This window comes from Trematomus bernacchii, unplaced genomic scaffold (genome assembly GCF_902827165.1).
Source record: "Trematomus bernacchii unplaced genomic scaffold, fTreBer1.1, whole genome shotgun sequence".
Lineage (NCBI taxonomy): Eukaryota > Metazoa > Chordata > Actinopteri > Perciformes > Nototheniidae > Trematomus > Trematomus bernacchii.
This window is the reverse complement of record NW_022987656.1, coordinates 5,562,180-5,580,906: the sequence shown is the minus strand read 5'-3', so window position 1 is coordinate 5,580,906 and position 18,727 is coordinate 5,562,180. Positions and strand designations below refer to the sequence as shown.

At 39.3% G+C, this 18,727-nt stretch overlaps 1 protein-coding gene across 2 annotated transcripts; it reads left to right on the top strand.

The window, feature by feature from the left end:
* The first annotated feature begins 1,079 nt into the window (after positions 1 to 1,079).
* On the top strand, positions 1,080 to 18,133 carry LOC117486706 (calpain-1 catalytic subunit-like). Of its 2 annotated transcripts, none has more exons than XM_034135231.1 (22): positions 1,080 to 1,179; positions 2,163 to 2,416; positions 2,597 to 2,666; positions 2,840 to 2,955; positions 3,062 to 3,195; positions 3,287 to 3,461; positions 5,699 to 5,773; positions 6,257 to 6,342; positions 7,408 to 7,482; positions 7,655 to 7,815; positions 9,965 to 10,131; positions 10,279 to 10,290; positions 10,400 to 10,608; positions 11,533 to 11,581; positions 11,716 to 11,784; positions 11,937 to 11,994; positions 12,080 to 12,141; positions 12,718 to 12,786; positions 12,915 to 12,993; positions 13,621 to 13,737; positions 16,252 to 16,304; positions 16,525 to 18,133. In XM_034135231.1, exons 2-22 carry the CDS (start codon positions 2,180 to 2,182, stop codon positions 16,549 to 16,551), a joined length of 2,100 nt encoding a protein of 699 aa, XP_033991122.1. In that variant the 5' UTR covers positions 1,080 to 1,179; positions 2,163 to 2,179; the 3' UTR covers positions 16,552 to 18,133. The 2 variants fall into 2 exon arrangements, with proteins under 2 accessions (XP_033991122.1, XP_033991123.1); XM_034135232.1 differs by having other exon boundaries at positions 1,081 to 1,174.
* The last annotated feature ends 594 nt before the right edge of the window (positions 18,134 to 18,727 follow it).

Genomic DNA, 18,727 nt, shown 5'->3' with positions numbered 1-18,727 from the left:
AGTACAGTGTCACAGATACACATACGACAGTAAGGTGAATTTACAAGTAAAGACAAATAACAAATGACAAAATATACATGGAGACAAGAAAAATGGTGTGTGTGTTTGCTTGTCTGTGTTAGAGAGATTAGACAACATAAAACAGTAATAAATGACAAATGTAGAATACAAATGATAGTAGCAGGGCCTTAAAGGAGTAAGCCCAAATTGTGGGTGGTGGGGTGCAGTGACAGGGAGGCCAGAAGTCCTCCTACACCCAAACCTTGTTCAGTGGATGCTGATCTGTTCATGGGCAACCCTCAGACCCTCAGGAGGGGGTTTGCTCACCCTGCAGTACCTTTTTAATGGATTTTTGTTCAGAGTTGACTGGCGGTGGCTGATGCTTTGGGGGGCAACGTCCTGACCCCTAGGAGGGCGTTTACTCTGCGTGATCGAGCTTTGTCCCACTTTTTTCTTTCCCCAATAATGTATAAGTTTCATTTTATAAAACCAATTGTTGTTGATGTTGTGGTTTTGGGTTTGGGAGGTACAAATGGATCCCTTCACCGCACTGGACATGCCTACACCATGGGTGCTCCGAATGATGGTCTGAGTTGGGGCCCGTGCCACTTTATATCACAATGCACAGGAGGGCAGGGGATTGTGGGGGTTGTGGGTGTTACTGTGCGTTTCGTGAAGAAAGGAGAACAAATATATATATTTATGTAAGTAGAATAATAATAAGTTAGTAATTAGTATAGCATCAACAGCAACACCCTTAGTATGAACAACAATATGATAATGATAACAACATCGACAGGCTTAATATTGACAAATGAGTGTTCGATAATAATAATAATAATACTGATAACAACCTTTGTGGTCTAAAGGGGGGTTGAGAGGAGAGTCAAGGAGCATGGTAATAAAAGGAAAAATAAATGGAATAAAAGGATAAAACAATGAAGCTAATGAAATGTTGTCAGTCGCTCTTATCTAATCACCCTCCCCTCCCTTATCCTCCTGTCTGTCTAGCTCTCATCTGCCTGTACACTTACAGTAGGTGCAGTTCTAAAAAGAACATCCCGTCTTGACAGAAGCAGCCTGAGGCGTTTGCTACAGGTTTAATACAAAAACTGGGGCGTCTTTTCTCATACTTGCTCTTTCACCAAGACCCAACACTTTCTCTTTCCAGCTGGTGAGGTAAGATTTTTTGTAGTTAACATGCCAGGTAACAAGTCGATTTACACTTTCTCAAATTGTTTAGCAACTGATATTATCCTAGTTGTAGTCCCAGTTCTAACTGTTCCTCCTTAGAGACACTACAATGGTATAAGGGGCCTGCACTACACATCTCAGTATAATGGGTTATTTTTGTATGATTGTTATTTAAGTCTTATTTTATTCCTTTCTATTCAGTCATGCGTTGGTTTTAAGTGTTCTTTTTTCACAAAGCTATGTGGCAGCGTAAATGTATAGTCTTTCATTCTTTTCTTTTTTATATATGCCAATAACGTGGCAGCTACAACAAACAGCAAAACACAACACAGAACAAAAAATGTCATGTAATACCAAACGCTACTTACATACATCGTAAGACAGGTATTAACATGCATATTGACTTTTAGGGTCCAAATGCCCTGGCATGCAGGTCTTTGCAAACTCAGATAATAATTAGTTGGTTTAGGACACAAACTAATATGATATGAATGTCTTAAATGTTACAGAGGACAACAAATAGTTTGGTTTATTTTCTTTGGAAGAGTCTGTGCTGCTTTGATCTATGATGCCAAACATTAAGTGCAGTTGGACATATTTTGCTTAGCAAAATAAAAGATCAGTATGGGGGTCTTATGAGGGTAGACGAAGGCGTCTCACAGTGTTTTTCATGTTTTTTGTTTCAAACTTGAAGTCCAAATGCCAAGGATCAATGCCTTTGGATCAAATTGAACAGTTACATGCTAATTATTTGTCGTATTTATCCAAATCTTACGTTGGTTATAATGATCTGGTTTAATCTGCTGTTTGTATGCCCCACGCACATGGCATGGTGGACAAAGGAAATGAAACAGCTATGGATGATGGGCGATATGTCAACTCTTTCTAATGTATTTCACATCAACATCCAAAGCCAACTTTTTTCAAAGAACCCTTTCTCATTTTAAAATGCTCCCTTTTCTGAACAGAGTTCAAACCCTGCAGAATGCCTCATCCAGGTGTGTGTATGAACATCATCAACGCCCGTCACCTGAAAGATGGTAATGGGATCGTCACTAACCCTCAGAAGTTTCTGGACCAAGACTTTGAGCAGCTGAAACAGTACTGTATGATTAAACGGGTACGGTACATCGACGACATGTTCCCCCCTGACGCGAGGTCCATCGGGACTGGGTTACTGGAGGCTGATGACCTGAAGCGAGTGGTGTGGCTGAGACCACATGTGAGTGTTTCAGCTTTCAATTTCAAATCACATGTTTCTCTCTGCTAAATGTTCAACTGTTCATCCGTTCATACGTGTTTAATGTTGATCCTTGTTAATGTTGGGCTGGCACAAGTCATTTGTGTTAGCTCTTGTGCTAGTTGTTCTTAACGAGTAATGTCAACAATTCCTCTCTTTCAGAAAATGGTTCCCAATCCAATGTTTGAAGTTGATGGGGTCTCCAGGTTTGACTTTGGTCAAGGCATGCTTGGTATGGAAACTGCTTTATTTATAACCATAAATCCATAATCCATAAATTGTTTTTCAAGCTGTGTTAGCATTGTCAATAGGTTGTAATCTGGAAACCCTTCTGTTCACATTTAACTGTCATGCCTTCTCCTTCTTATACACCTTCCTGAAAACAAATGTCCATTTCCCTCTCAGGAAACTGCTGGTTTCTTGCATCAATCGGAGCTCTGACATTCCAGGACTTCATCCTTAGGCAGGTTGTTCCACCTCAAACATTTAATGAGGAGTACTGCGGAATATTCCACTTCAGGGTACATCAACAACCTTGCCATCTGTATATCCTAAATGATAACCCATCTCATCTTGTCATATATTGCTATTTAATTATTTATATTATCTCCTTTCACAACTACTCAGTTCTGGAGGTTTGGAAGATGGGTTGATGTTGTCATTGATGACAAACTACCAACTATCGATGGCAGACTGGTCTTTGTTCACTCCAAAGACCCAACTGAGTTCTGGCCTGCTTTGCTGGAGAAAGCTTATGCAAAGTATGGAAAAACAATGTTATGTTTCTCATTCCTGAAATGCATTTTCTCAGAAGTCGATATGTGTCATTAATTTCACGCCCACTTCTGTCAGAGTGTGCGGTTCCTACTTAGACATGAATGCTGGAACTCCTGCCGAGGCTTTAGTGGACTTCACCGGTGGAGTTCACATGTGTATTGATCTGACAGAACCTCCCCCACATCTGTGGGAGTTGATGTGCAGAGCTGGCCAATCCAAGTCACTGATGGGCTGTGGTACACCTCAGGGGGTAAGAACAAATATACCATAACCAACACTGACTAGCTCCCTTTGCTTCATGTGCTCAAACCTTTTGGGTTGTCCAATAGACCAAAGCCCCGATTCACCAAAGCATCTTAAGGCTAAAATGATCATGGCCCAAGTACATGGTTAGAATGTCATAGTTAGAAAGATTATTAAAGTATCTTTCTGGCTGCTTTAACGTTTTCACTTGTCACAACAGATAACTGAAAGCATTACTATGGTGATTTATGTGTGTCGATAACTGCCTGTTTACATGGGGACTGCCAAGTCTCAATAAATCAGGGGTTTGACACATTTTTCGGTACCACTTTACAATAAGACTACCCTTATAAAGGATTCATAAAGGGTTTATAATTAGGTTATTAATTAGGTTGTAAACACTTTATTAATCATTAAGAACCATTCATAGACCAGTTCTAACATCCTTTTCATACATCAACACAGGCTCACTATTTGGCAAGATGACTAAGCCTTATATTGGCTTATTATATGGCTACTTAGCGAGAATCAACTTGGTGAACAACAGATACCAAGGAAGCTGGCTGATGAAGAAGACGAAGTAAGCTATGGTAGCCTATCCTTGGTATCTGTTGTTCACTGAGTTGATTCCCCCCATCCATCTTGATGTTTCTTGGCATCTCTTATGACCATTTATTTACGAGTTACTAACATTTATAGTTGCCAAAAGGGAGCCTTATTGTAAAGTGTGAAACAAATCACCATTTATTAATGAGTTACTACCATTTCTAATAAGGCTTAGCAGTGCAGATAAATGTGGGCTCACTATTTGGCAAGATGACTAAGCCTTATATTGGCTACTTAGCGAGAATCAACTCAGTGAGCAACAGATACTAAGGATGCTGGCTGATGAAGAACAAAAAGTATACGCTAAGTAGCCAAGGCTTAGCAGTACAGATAAATGTGGGCTCACTATTTGGCAAGCAACCGGTCACAGTTGCCCTGTTTATCTCATGTGTTATAAAAGCTTATTAATGATTTATAAAGTGTTCACAACCTAATTAATAAATGAATTACAAACTATTCGTAAACCCTTTATAAGGGTAGTCTTATTGTAAAGTGGTACCCATTTTTCTTAATCCCTGCAGCTAACAGAAGTACATAGTTGATATGACAATGACAAGGGATATCATTCAGGAAATGACTACTTAATTGTCAAGCAAGGAACATACTGCTGCTTTTGATTCTGTACAGTATGTGTGAACTCGAAAATTCAGAGAAATGTTGACTGTGTGACTGAAACTTGGGTGTGCGTCCCGATGCTAACAATTCCCCTGCTGAGTTAGTATTAATAGCATTAGTTGTATTGTTAAGGTACAACAAAGAATATCCATAAATTTTAGCTCACTTTTAGCTGACTATTTTAACTGTTTATCTATTACATTTTTGGATTCTTGTACCCGATTCCTGCATCGTTTCTGAACATCTTTAGATCACCACTTGATAAATCCGACAGGCGTGTTCAAAGATTAAAGCATTTCCACGGCAATGCCCTGCCAGTGAACGAGAGACAGCCTGTCAGAGAATGTATTGATCATATTGTGCTGCATTATTGCTTCTAAGTAAAAAACTGTAACTCCTATCAGCTCAACATCCTACCCAGAGTAATTAGGATACCAGATGAACACACCTGATGACTCTCCTGTTTGCTATATGTGTACATCCGTTTGATTAAATGAGCATATCGGTGCGACCGTGACAAATGTCCCTACATTATGATAACTAGAGGCTAGTGACAGATTTTACATTTAAATAAAGAGATTAAAGATAGCGTGCCAGTGGGCGCAGTCTAATTATACAGTGTGTGTGGTTGATGCACCTGTCACTCAGGGTAATCCAGTATATTATTTTTAAAGATTAGTTATGTTTTAGGTTCGGTTAGTTGGTTTCTTTCTTTGTAAGTAGGATTACGGAAATCTACCGGCTTGATTTATTGAAACTTGGTGAACCGGTATAGTATGTGACTATGAGCCCAGGCAGAACCCATTTCGTTTTGGAGCGGATCTGTACAAATTATTATTCCCTTATCGAAACTGCCTCAGCGGAGGTCTGCTCTCTACAGGTGCCATTCTATTCTTCACATTATTCTAACATTATATTTGGCTCAAAACAATATCAAATGATGGTCTTCTGTTTACTTAATTTATCGAGTGATAATTATGCACTATTCTGACTCCAATAATAACATGTATCTAAATCTTCTAGGCCACATCTGCCAACACGGTTTTACCAAATGGAATCGTCCAAGGACATGCCTACACTGTCACAGGTGTGAAACAGGTGAAGGTTTTTTTTATTATATTATCATTATATCCAGTATACATAATTTAGGTCCTGCAAATGTCTTTTGTTGATATTCAGAGTTTTGAGATAATAAAAGCTTAAAGGTGCAATACACGACATTCAGAGCATATGTATTATTCTCAGCTGGGATTGCTTCCCCACGGCTCTCACAGTGCTACAACAGAGCTGCTAACGATGCTAACAGTGCTAACAAAGTACGCGTAGAGTGTTAAAGCGGCCTTATTCTGCTTATTGGGGTTTTCCCTTTCCTGTAGTGTTATATAGGTTTTTGTGCACGTAAATGGTCTGCAAAGGCTAAAATCCCTGTGTTTCTCTCCCACACCTTCAACACCCCCCCCCCCCCCATATGCACATTGCCGTTTATAGCACCTTTAGGCTGGCCTCTACTGTAAACTCGTAGTAAAGTGTAATTATTTTCATATCAAATAACTGTGTGTTTCCTCTGGTCATGCTGATCAGATGACGAGCCAAGGGCAACCGGTACACCTGGTGCGTTTGTGGAACCCCTGGGGCGAAAAAGAGTGGATCGGAGACTGGAGTGACAAGTAAAAATGACACAGTGACTGTTTCACAGAGACATTGCTTTGATCTGTTGCCTTGGGAAATAAACTGAGATTTATTTTCAATGACAAAATAGTATTGCATACATGTTTATTGTAGCACAAAGGCAAATTACTACATTAGCTTTTGTTCATCGTGTTTTAACATGGAGGCGTGTGGCGCAGTGGATATAGCCTTGGTGTTGGGATCAGGGGGTCACAGGTTCAAACCCCACTGCAGTCAGCATGTTGTTGTGTCCCTGAGACACTTCACCCCAAATTGCTCCTGTGGGGATTGCCCATAGTATTGAGTATGTAAGTCGCTCTGGATAAAAGCGTCTAACAAGTAACATGTAATGTAATGTAACACGCTTGTGGAAATTCTGATCAGAGCAATGGGATCCTTTCTGAAGCCTTTCACTGCAAACTCGCACAACCATTTTATAACAACCTTTAATAAACTGGTTGTACCATTTTACAGCAGACCATTGCTAGGGATGCCAAGTTTTGACAGACCTTCTACGTTCATATCTCTAAGGCTTTATCAGTTGTAATGAAAAATAATGTATTTTATTTTTACCAGAAACGGCATTGGTTTTGAAGTGTGCTAAATTACCAATAACTAAGGTATCCAATGAACCCAACTGAATTATGGAATCATGATGGCAGAACTGCTTCTTATTAAGGCCCCTTTAAAGACTGCTCAAATTATTTAATATATGTACTGTATATTGTTGGAGGTTTCCAAAACGGCAAATTTAAAAAGAAAGGCAACGTAATGGAGGCTGAGATATCCTGACAATAAGTGCCTAGTATGCATTATGCTCCAAAAACAATGGAGCCCATATTTATAGTTTATAGTTATTTTAACTGCAAAATTGTTGAGTTTAAGCCCAAGCGGAAATACTGTATATTTCTTCCTCAAAAGCATCTGTTCAAAAAATCCCGGCCACCCCCACGAGGCGCACGTTTTGGAACTTGTGCCCACTTCAAGAAACGTTACTTGACTCTTACTGTAATGTGAAGGAACATGTATAATAAGGATGCTTCACTGATAAATCTTCTCTTAAGGTCTCCTTTGTGGCAGACCGTGAGTCCTCAAGAACGCGAGATGTTCCTTTCTGTGGCTGATAATGGGGAGTTCTGGTAAGCATGCCTCAATGTAGATTTGACAAAGTTAAGTAATTTCTTTCTACAAATACAGAGTAGCAACGAAAAGCGCTGATTGTAAACATTGTCTTACTTAAATAATTTTATGGATGAAGTGAATGAACTAAAACAACAATGAGTCATCTAAATGGATCTCTGATGTCACCAGGATGACCCTGGAAGACTTCTGTAGGTTCTATAGTGATCTGGACATCTGCTGTCTGTGTCCCGACTTCCTTGATGGAAATACATCTTGCCACTGGAAGACCTCCTTCTATGAGGGCCGATGGGTTGCAGGAACAACTGCCGGAGGATGCATGAATAACCTGGGTATTTACAATCTGGATTTATTCAAAACTGCAGAATGTGGAGACATGATTTGAGCCAATTCAAAAATGTATTTTTAAAGTGTGATCTTTTTTAAATTGAATTGTAAAAATACATAATTCAATCGCAACTTAAAGGTATTCTATTATGCACTTTTTGATGTATTTTATTCATAAATATGTGTCCCCGGTGTGTAAGGAGTCTCACAAAGTGTCAGAAAATAAAACCCTCTCTTTTCCTCCAACGGAGCTGATCCAGATTTAATGCGGTCATGACAACATTACTAAAATGTGGGCTGGCTTTACGTTGAACTCCTGGCAACGTTCCGACCTAACCTATCATCCCCTATCAGGAACGTCGCTATACTGTATCAGAAACAATGCGCAACGTGTTTTGGGAGTAATATGGTGTGTTTACATTAGCAAGCATCGCTAACACTCAGAGCTAACGCTGTACTGGAGAGAGTATGTGTAAAGAAGCCGGATATAAAAAAGGTACTCACCTTGTGGTAAACCCACGAGAGAGAAAGCCTTTGAGCTCCATACTGTTTCAGAAATAATGCTTGATGTGGTTTGGAACATGATATGGGGTTTAATCATGGCAGCATTCAGCTGAGTATCTGCTGGTAGACACTCTTCTCTTCACAGAGCTCACTGCTTGCATGCGGACGCTTCAAAGGGGCGTGGTCAGCAGCAGCTCCAAAGGGGCGGAGCCATCAGCAGCTCGGGTTACATTTACGGACTATACACACGTTGCGTGCTTCAACGGAGACGCTTCCCATTCACTTTGAATGGGGTGACGTCACGCTTTGACGAACTGCATTGTGGTTCCGTTGCTTCGCTTTGCCTCGCTTTGCCTCGCTTTGCCTCGCTTTGCCTCCATTGCTCATGCTGAAAGTTGAGAAAACTTTTCAACTTTTCAAGCGTCGACGGAAGCGCCAGCCAATCAAATCATATGCCAGTACAAGCGCTAGCCAATCAAACCGCGTTCTTGTGTGTCCGGGGCGGGAGATTAATGTGATATATTATATAGCATAATAAGTGAACTTTAATTATGTATTGTTTGTTTGTTTGTTTGTAGCCTTTATTTATCCAGGTTAAAAAATCCCATTGAGATCAACGATCTCTTTTACAAGGGAGACCTGCGGCACATTTAGTTACACATATAAAAACAAACAGAAAACAAAAGGACATCACAACATAATTACAGGGGTATACATTAGCAACCTATTTACATTTACAGGTATCCAATAATATTTCATCCAGCCGTGCTTTAAAACGATGCAAGGGAATCAAAATGCTCAGTTTCAATATTTGTTGCATGGTGTTCCAAGCCAGAGGAGCAGCGCACATAAAAGCTTTAGTACCTAAAACAGTCCTAGCACTTGGCACATGTAATAAAAACACATCCTGTGATCTCAGGCAATAGCTACTTGCCACTGTCCGTGAGATCAAAGAGCAGATATAAGAAGGTAGTTTACCCAGCATGGCTTTGTAGATGAACATGTACCAATGACTGAGCCTCCGACCAGTAAGTGAAGGCAGACCTGCCTTGGCATACAGGGTACAGTGATGAGTAAGTACTTTACAGTTAGTAACAAATCTCAGAGCACTGTGATAGGCGGCATCTAACCTTTCCAGGCAATGGGCAGGTGCATTCATATACAACAAATCACCATAGTCTAGCACAGGTAAAAAGGTCACAGTGACTAGCCTTTTCCTGGCTTCAAAAGAGAAACAGGACGTATAATATTATTAAATTCTAATTGTCTGGCTTTAAAATCTCCCCAACAAGCCCTCACTAACATATTACCATGTCAGGGATAATGTGCTGCTACAGGGTATAGCTCACCCGGAATGGGTTCTTTTCTCATTAATGACCCACCTATTACAGGGCTACTTACTAAATGATTGAAAGATTTGACTCACAATATTGATTTTTAAAATCATTTAATTGATTCAATCCAAGTCAGTCACATCATGTTCCCTTGAGTGTTAACCTCCTGATCAGATCCTTGATCAGAGCGTCCTGAGCAACGTTCTGCTATCGAAAAAGGGCTGAATGTCTAAATTGACCAATCAGAATCAAGTATTCAACTAAGCCGTGTAGTAAACTAATAGACCTTTTTTTTATATATATCTTTGCCTTCCAGACCTTTTCTGGACAAATCCGCAGTACCGGGTCAAGATTGATGAAGTACTCAGTGAATGTTCTGGGAAACAGGGTGAGAAGAACATGCTGGTATCTCTGATGCAAAAGCCTGACAAGAGGAACAGACGTCTGGTCCAAAGTCTCCACATTGGATTCTCTGTATTTGAGGTAAATATTACACATTTTGCATTTATAGTATGTGGCTCATGACATTCTACAAAGAAAACAACATTCACTCACTAAGAGCCTATTTTTTTAGAATGTTGGTATACGTCAAACTTTAAACTAATTTATTTTCCTCTTATTTATTCAAAGGTGACTGAAGAAGTAAGTACGATTTTTATCCCGATCCTCATACACAGTTCATGCCCACCTAAATTGTAAAGCTATAATATAAAACAACATGTTTATACATTATTTATGACTGGTTTTACAGTACAAGTCACTGAAGGGAAAGTTCCCAGCCTCGTTCTTCAACAAGAACAGACCTGTCTACCAAACTAAAACCTACGCAAATGCACGTGAGGTGATGGGGTTCCTGATGCTAAAGCCTGGCGAGTACCTGATCGTACCGTCCACCTTTAATCCCAATGAGACTGCCTCCTTCATCCTGACCATCCTCTCCAAGTCAGAGACCCACGTCCAGTAAGCATTCTAAACATACAATAACTCTTTAAAGGCTTGTACAAATATATACGCAACACATAATATGAGCCTATCAAAGAGTAAATGGTAGTTCCGCAAGCAGTGTTGGGGAAGTTACTTGAACACTTCAATCAATTGACAGTGCATTAAATCTACATTACAACTGCAAAGCACAGAGAACCACTGATTATTGAGTACTCCATCACACCTGTTTAAGGTATACTTCAACCCTGAACTGATCATTTGTATCATCCGAAAACGATATCAAAACGTTAGGTTACTTGCGTAACATATTCCAATCACTTAGACTCTTATTGCACTATTTCACAATTTTACTATTTTCTTTTTTGTATTTACTCACTTATCTTTTTCTGTTTTATTGTGTTACACTGTTGGTGGAGCCTGTGACCTAAGATTTTCATCGTCATAACTACACTGTAGCTATGTACGTATGACAAATACAAGCCTTGAACCTTGAGCCTTGAACCCTGGTTCTCAATTACTTAGCGTGAGACGTCTGACCAGACAGCTCTTCTCGCTGGGGAAAGCGAGAGGAGAAGCTTATTTGGAATGGTTAGCTATTAAAAGGGTGAGTGGGTTAACCTACGATCACCAGCCAATCAGGATTTGGGTTTACTTCCATTCAACTGGACCTTTTACTGATTGGTAAACTGCAGAGGCACCTTTTTTTCGCTCATTGAAGTTACCATCAGGTCGGTGATTGATGTACAGATTATTATTTAGGGGTTGAAGTATTACTAACAAGCTGAGCCCAACATTTATTAAAGTAACAGAGTGTTCATAGGACTAGTAACTATTATGTCAAATTGTAACACCTTACACTTAATTTACTATCTCTTGCTGTTCTTGTTGACCAGAACTGGCCACAAGCAATGTCCTGATGTCTCTTGTCTTTCCTTTCAGTGAAAATTCTGATGGCCATGACCACGAACAGGAGGAAGCGATGGAAGAGGTGTGCAAGATTTCAATAGATAGATAGATTATATTATTATGTTGTTAACATTTGTAGCATACGAGACAAAACTGTATAATTTGAACATTATTGCATTGGTTCATCTCGAGCTGAAAGCACTCAATGTATTGCAGGACAAAGGAACTGAAAATGAGGAGAACGACGAAAAGAAGAAAATCTTTTTCCGTCAATACTCTGACAAGGTAATTGATGTAGACCCTTTGCAAAGAAAAGGACAGTTACAGAGACTTTTCTATATGCAGTGATTTTAACTACCTTTAAATATAAAGGTAAGTTATGACAGCCAACATGTGAGCCAAATACTAAATAAGTATTTTCTTGTTCTCATTCCCAGTACGAAGAAGTGGATGCTGAGCAGCTTCAGAGGCTTCTAAATGAAAACATTCTAAAAGGTTTCAAATATTAAAGTCTTGAGTAGCACGCACTAGGAGGTTTGAGCTCAATTAAAAGTCCTGTTTCTTTTCTACTTTTATTTAGGAGACATGAAATCTGGAGGCTTCAGCATTGATGCCTGTCGCAGCATGGTTGCTCTGATGGATGTATCCTCTAATGTCTTATTCCTTGAGTATTGTTGTATAGAATACATTGCATGCTTGACATTTTTCTCCATATCGTTTTTTTTATTAAGGCGGTCTCTCACAGTGAATGCAGTTGCATAAAACACATAGTGTTGAGTACCTGCCAAAACCTGCCTGCCCTTTTGCTAGTTTCACACTCATGAACACATTTAAAGGCCAGGCATGACATAGCATGACTGGTGGTTTCCTAATGGATCTGACATGTGCTCATTCACTTCATATTAGCAAAAGCTATAATGAAGTACGGGCATTCCGACTCTGATTTGTCGATGAAGGATCAGGATTGGGATAATGGTATCAACGCTTTTAAGGAATATGCAGGGAGGCACGTAAGACATTGAAACGAACACTATAAATGAGAACATCAGTTTACATACTGCTTAAGGGGAAATCTCTCACAGTAAATGTAGTAGTAGTAGTGTACCTGCCAAAACCTGCCCGCCCTTTTGCTAGTTTCACTCTCATGAACAGATTTAAAGGTCAGGCTGAGACATGAAACAACATCTAGTAAAGTTATATACCTTCATTTTTGGTTAGACATCAGTCACTGGCAAACTGAATGGAGAGGAATTTATTCGCCTCTGGAAGAGGGTCGTCACGTACAAGGTAAAAATAACCAAGAAAAGGTTCACGAAAACCAACAACTTTGAGTGATAGAGTTAGATTCTTTCCTGATTGAGAGTTCATATGTTCTTACTGTGTTCTACAAAACCCACTGTCTTCTGTTTTACCAGGACATTTTCTTCCGCACTGATGTTTCAAAGACAGGAACACTGTTACTGAGCGAGCTGAGGAATGCTGTCATGGCTTCAGGTAACAATCAGCCTATTGTGTGTGTTCTTTTTTGCAACTAGGGCTGTTAGGTTGTGGGGTCGTCTTTCAACTGGAAGATTATGGGTTGGATCCCAGCCCCTGCAGTCAACATGTCGATGTTTTCTTGGGCAAGATACTTAACCCCAAGGTGCTCCGGAATGGCATGGCTAACGGATTTGTCAACATTTTTGCTTTTTTACTGGGCTTTAGTCTTAAGTCTACAATGAAAGAAATGCATTTGGCCTCCAGGCACGAAGTATAAAAGATGTATTTAGCTGCAGCAGACAAGTTTAAGCATGTAGCAGAGAATCTTAAAGGAAGGATTTGGTAAAGTTTTGACTAAGTATAGTACAGCATGCTTGTCTGTCAACGAAAGAAAAACAGAGCTTTACTCCGATTGTGTAATGTGAATCCCTGCTTTTGTGTTTGACTGACATTTACCTTGAACATTGAATTACTTAAACCCACTGCTGCCCGTTTGCATTTTGTATAATCCAAATGTTAACACAGAGAGCAAACAAACCCCTCCACAAGGCAGGCTGTTGGTAAACGGTTTCTTAATCACAATAGTTTTTTGCAGCCCTTATCAAGCCATACCTAAACTCTTGTCCTATTTTTAACGGTCAGGAAAGAGGGTCAGCGATGACATGCTGAACTTGTTGGCTCTGCGCTACGGAGCCTCCTCTGGACACATCACCCTGGAGAGCTTCATCAGTATGGTGCTGCGCTTCGACTGCATGAGCCGTAAGTACAGATGGGTAACCGATGACGCGAAACAACACTAAATAGTACCTAAACTCGTATTATATTTAACTTTGAGTCTCTCTCTTGTGCTGTCACAATTTAAAATGACCTCAATAGACAAAACATGGACTACCAGATGTACTCTTGTGGTTTAAAGTGACAGTTCTCAAGAACTAGCGGATGGTTTTCAATGAAATGTTGAATGTGTACTGGAAATTCTTTTGAGCAGTAATACTGGAAAACACAGAGAGGCTCCCGGAAGCTGGAACTGCAGTCCTGAAGGGTTATTGAGCGCTTAACCAAGGGACCAAACAATGTAAATACAGAGCAGATAAAGTGTTTACGCTGCATGCCAAAGTCAGTTTTCATGCACAGCCATTCTGTAAATGTTTTTGCCTAAACAGGGTAAGCAGTAAACTGAATCTAGAGTTAAGTTATTTTGATACTTTACAGATCGCTGTCTCTCTATCTTCCTGGCCTTACATGGCAGAGAACACTGGTCCAGCCTAATTATTTTCAGCTGAGGGCCGACAGTTCTGCTCGACTCTGTTAAGTTGACTACAAAACTAAAGCTGAGCTAGGTGGGACTCAATTGTAAACAACAGGAACTTTTAAGACTTCAATTTAAGACAAAGCATGGCAAGGAAAGGCAAGGCAAATGGAACCGAACCGAACTTTACAGTACAACATACAAGAATCCGACAAAGACTAACTAAAATTAGGACTTAAATGCTGAACAAATGAGAAGATAAATGTAGGAATACAGAAGGTCTGATGGGGAAACTAACGAGACCGGGGTTGCGGTCGAATAGTCCGTTTTGCTTAGGAACCTTCCTAACAGAGTGAAATGACCCGGAAGTACCTCAGTGGCAGCCATGATAAGAACCGTTCAAATTGATGATAGGAAAGGAGGTTTCAAACTTCCTTTATAACCTCCTTTAGCTTAGGAACCACTGGACCTTCCTTTACGAAAGGAAAGGAGAAAATGCTGCCCCAGAATGCCTTGCGGCCGCAGCATTTGCCATCACACAACAGTCGGCCGTTCAAGGAAACAACCGATTATGACCGAGAAATGATATCATGAAAGTGCTTTGTTTTGAACGTTCATCAGTATTATAATCAAAAAGAGAAATATGAACGTTAGTTTTTACTGAAATGATCAAATAAAGTCAACATTTCACAGTCTTTACTGAGCTGTGTGGGGTTTGTTCAACTTTTAAAAGATGTTTGAATGGTGATATACACAGTGATAGATGTTAAGGACTAACGTTTATAATAAATACATTTGTATTTATTTTGAGATATTTTCATACAATAATACGTATTGGGATCATTTGTATTAATGTGGACCGGAGGGAGAGGGTGACGAGCATAAGTTTCACTTTCCTTTTTTATTTCAATTCCAACTTTGGTCATGAAGAATATGTTTCTCTGTTGTCCCCGTTCATAAAGCATAAAACAACAGCATCAGAGCACGGTGCAGAGTCTCTAGATGAGTTTACAGTAGTCCCTCGTTCTTATTAAACATCCATGTTGTAGTCCGCTGTATAGAAAACTGTAGTTTCCATAGTTTCCCCACAGCAGCAGACGCACATTTATGACGTCCGCTGGCGCATCATAAACACGTCGGATAGTGAAAGTGCAGTCGGATTCTCTAAAGTACCGCAGTCTCTTCTCCTAAGTCCTTTTGAATTCTCCTATCCACTATCCCTTAACCCTGTGACGTTTCACTCAGAGGTCAAGGGATAGACGATAGGAGCTGATTTTTGGACTATTCGCAACCCTGGACAGACAATCAAAACAGGCAGGAAAACACACAAAGACAGGAAGTAAAAAACAGACATGACACATGCAGAGTTAAAAAAAAAAAAACGAAAAAAAATCCCTGCAAAGTAATTATATCACTCAGATTGACCCCTTTATTCCAGATCGGATTTTTTGAATGGCAGTGAAATAGAAAAGGAAGGGGCTACATCGACACAAGCTACATGTGTTGCACTGACTGGAGACCACTCACACTACCTCACTGTGACAGCAGACCTAATCGATAAGAAATGGCAACTGCACTTGTTCGCGTTAGGTGTGGTGAAAACAGAGGAAATGTTTTTTGCTGAACCATGCTCCAGTTTCTTGAAGTTACACAGGAGTGGGGGATAGTGGACACGGTTACCACTGTAGGAACAGATAGTGCTCGCAGTATGTTAGCGGTAGCAACATACTGAGCATATGTTCTGTGTAGCCACATTATACAGAGGGGGACCACAGGGGCTCTCTGTAACAGCGGTTTGTCAATATGACAACAATTCAGAAATCATGTTATAATAAAATAAAATACTTTCTTACCAGTTTGTCATGCATTTTTTTATGACAACACCACACGGGTATTTGTTTTATCTCCCCCCCAAAATACAAGTAAATGCTAGAATTTCTTGACACCCTGACAGATACTGTACAGTTACTGTTTCATTTACAGTTGAGTGAGTGCTGTAATACAATGTGTGTCTTTCTCAACAGAAATCTTTGGCCAGTTGTCTAATGGGATGAACATGACTCTTCTTGAATCAGAGGTAAAAAAATAACATTTTCAGAGATTTTTAATATTCAAACCTGCCCAGCTGTTGATCTGAAACTAAGGGTGGAACCTCATATTGGCAGAAAATAATGTCTGTTTCAATACGATTCAATATTAAGAGTTTGTTCTAGAGAATGTTGGATTCTGGTACTACACTTTTAATTTTCTGTGATGAAATGCAATGAAATAATACTTTACCCTTCCTTAATTTGCAGTGGATGTACCTTTCGATGTACACTTAAACTGAAATGGCGGCAGGATGCACTTGGAATCACAGCAGCACATAAAGCTGAAGAAAAGTTTGTTTTACAATCCTATGTTCATACAAATGTATGTTCACACAGAAAATAATCATTTCTGTTTGAAGTTTTGAGGTAACTTTAGGTATATTTCTTAGGGTTTAGGGCAAATATTAGATTAATAAACATTTTCTTTAGGAATTGGTTTTGCAAGCTTTTCCAAAAAGTGAGACAAGCTGACAAGAACATGCATGACATATTTGGTATACGCAAACCCCGAAAGTAAGCATTGCTCTGGTTCTATGGACAAATAGCCAATGAGATGTTTTCAATTGGACTGATTCAGAAAATAATCTCTGTGGCAAACAAACGTTACTTACACATGTGGTTTTTATGATTTGTGTGTACATAAGGAAGTAAAAAGTTAATGTTAGGCTACAAACCAACAACACACAACATGACTACATTTTACAACCACTTGCAGATGTTTAGTAATGTCAATTAGCCACCTGCTCGCAACCAGTGTTTTTGGAGACACAAGACAGCTTTGGAAAAACACAAGTGGGGTATTTACTGACATATTTAATGTTGCATAACAAAACATTAACATCTCTAACTTGTGTGAACAAAGGAGAAGTGTACGCTGATGTTCCAAAACCTACAAGTGTCTGTCACAGCTGTCATCACCCGAACACTCCCCTGCAACTGACACTTGGCCTCTGCCCAGTTCTGGATTAGCCATGAGGTGGGCGGTGTAGTCACTAAAGCAACAGAAAATGTTGTCTTTATGATTGTCAATCTAACTAAGCTTAGACTTCTTACGTTAGTTAAAAATACTGTTCAAACTGAAAATCTGATTTCAATCAATGTATTACAGATTTGAGCAACAAAGCACAGTTTTATTAAAAACAGAACTGGAAGATGACCACAACAATTGTATCAAATCAACAATTATGGGTAATGGGTGTTAAGAAAACTGTGATTTTAACATATATCGTATATCTCAATATCTTTGTGTTATACTGTGACTGTGGATTTTGTGTGTGTTTTTAGCCATGCTAGCTCTGGTCAGTCCTCTATTTTATATCCCAACAACTATTTGATGGATTGTCTATATTTATGTTAATATCCATGGTGCCACCAGTATGTAGCATAATACATTTGTTGATTACATTTCTTAGACAACTGTTGGATGGATTTTCAATGAAATTTGGTTCAGACATGCATTCTCCCTGAATACTTTTTTAAAATGTTGTATTCACATTGGTGATCCCTTACCTTTACATCTAGCCCCACCATCTGGACATACTTATAATTGTCCAAACCAAACATTTTTGATATATATACATTTCTAACTGGCAAATCTTGGCACGCTAATATGCAAATCAGTAATAGCATATTAACATTGGGACAATGGCATGCTGACATTAGCTCAAAGCACCACTGTGCACAAACAAACAGCCTCAGACTGGTGCTAGCATGGCTAATTGTTAAGTCTATAAGCTGATCTTCATGATGGGATACATTTTATGTTTTTGGTGGGAATAGACTTTGTACTTTACAAAATAAAGACATTTTCCAAACAGTTGTAGATTATAAATATTTCTTTCTTTCTTTGCAGATTTCTTTAAATAGAAATCCCTTAGGAAAGAGGCTCCCTGAATGTGGCACACAGATAAATCGTGGCTATCGCAGGACTATCACAAGCAATCCATTTGACTACAAATGCACCAATTACTCATTTAACTGAGAAGCACCACAACGGGTGTTTGGTGTTGAAATTGACCTGATATAAAAGCTATTTAAGCTATTGATAAAAATGGTCTTATTAATTTAAATATGATCTATAGCTTCAGCTATGAAAAATAAGTCAGTTTTGCTGCGTAGCAACGGCTGAAACTGCAGCGAGCAACGTAACCTATAATGCTGCCATATTATACCGTTTTTGTGGGATTTTCTTTTCTTCACCAAACAAAAAGTGCATTATGTAAACTAACGGCTATTTAAAGAGTTAACATTCTGATAATAAATTAATATCTGATAGTTGTTATCAAGACTAATAAAGTTGAAAAATGAAATCACTATATATTTTTATAGCAGTTTTTTAACGTGGCATGATTTTATTTCTCTAAATGCAAAGGCCAACAAAGCAGCTACAAACTATAATGTGGGTCTTGGA

Excerpts from the sequence above, each read along its gene's own strand:
- LOC117486706 (XM_034135231.1), top strand. The coding sequence starts at position 2,180 with ATGCCTCATCCAGGTGTGTGTATGAACATCATCAACGCCCGTCACCTG. Across the intron at positions 2,417-2,596 it reads TGGTGTGGCTGAGACCACAT|AAAATGGTTCCCAATCCAAT; the intron begins GTGAGTGTTTCA and ends CCTCTCTTTCAG. Across the intron at positions 3,196-3,286 it reads CTGGAGAAAGCTTATGCAAA|AGTGTGCGGTTCCTACTTAG; the intron begins GTATGGAAAAAC and ends CACTTCTGTCAG.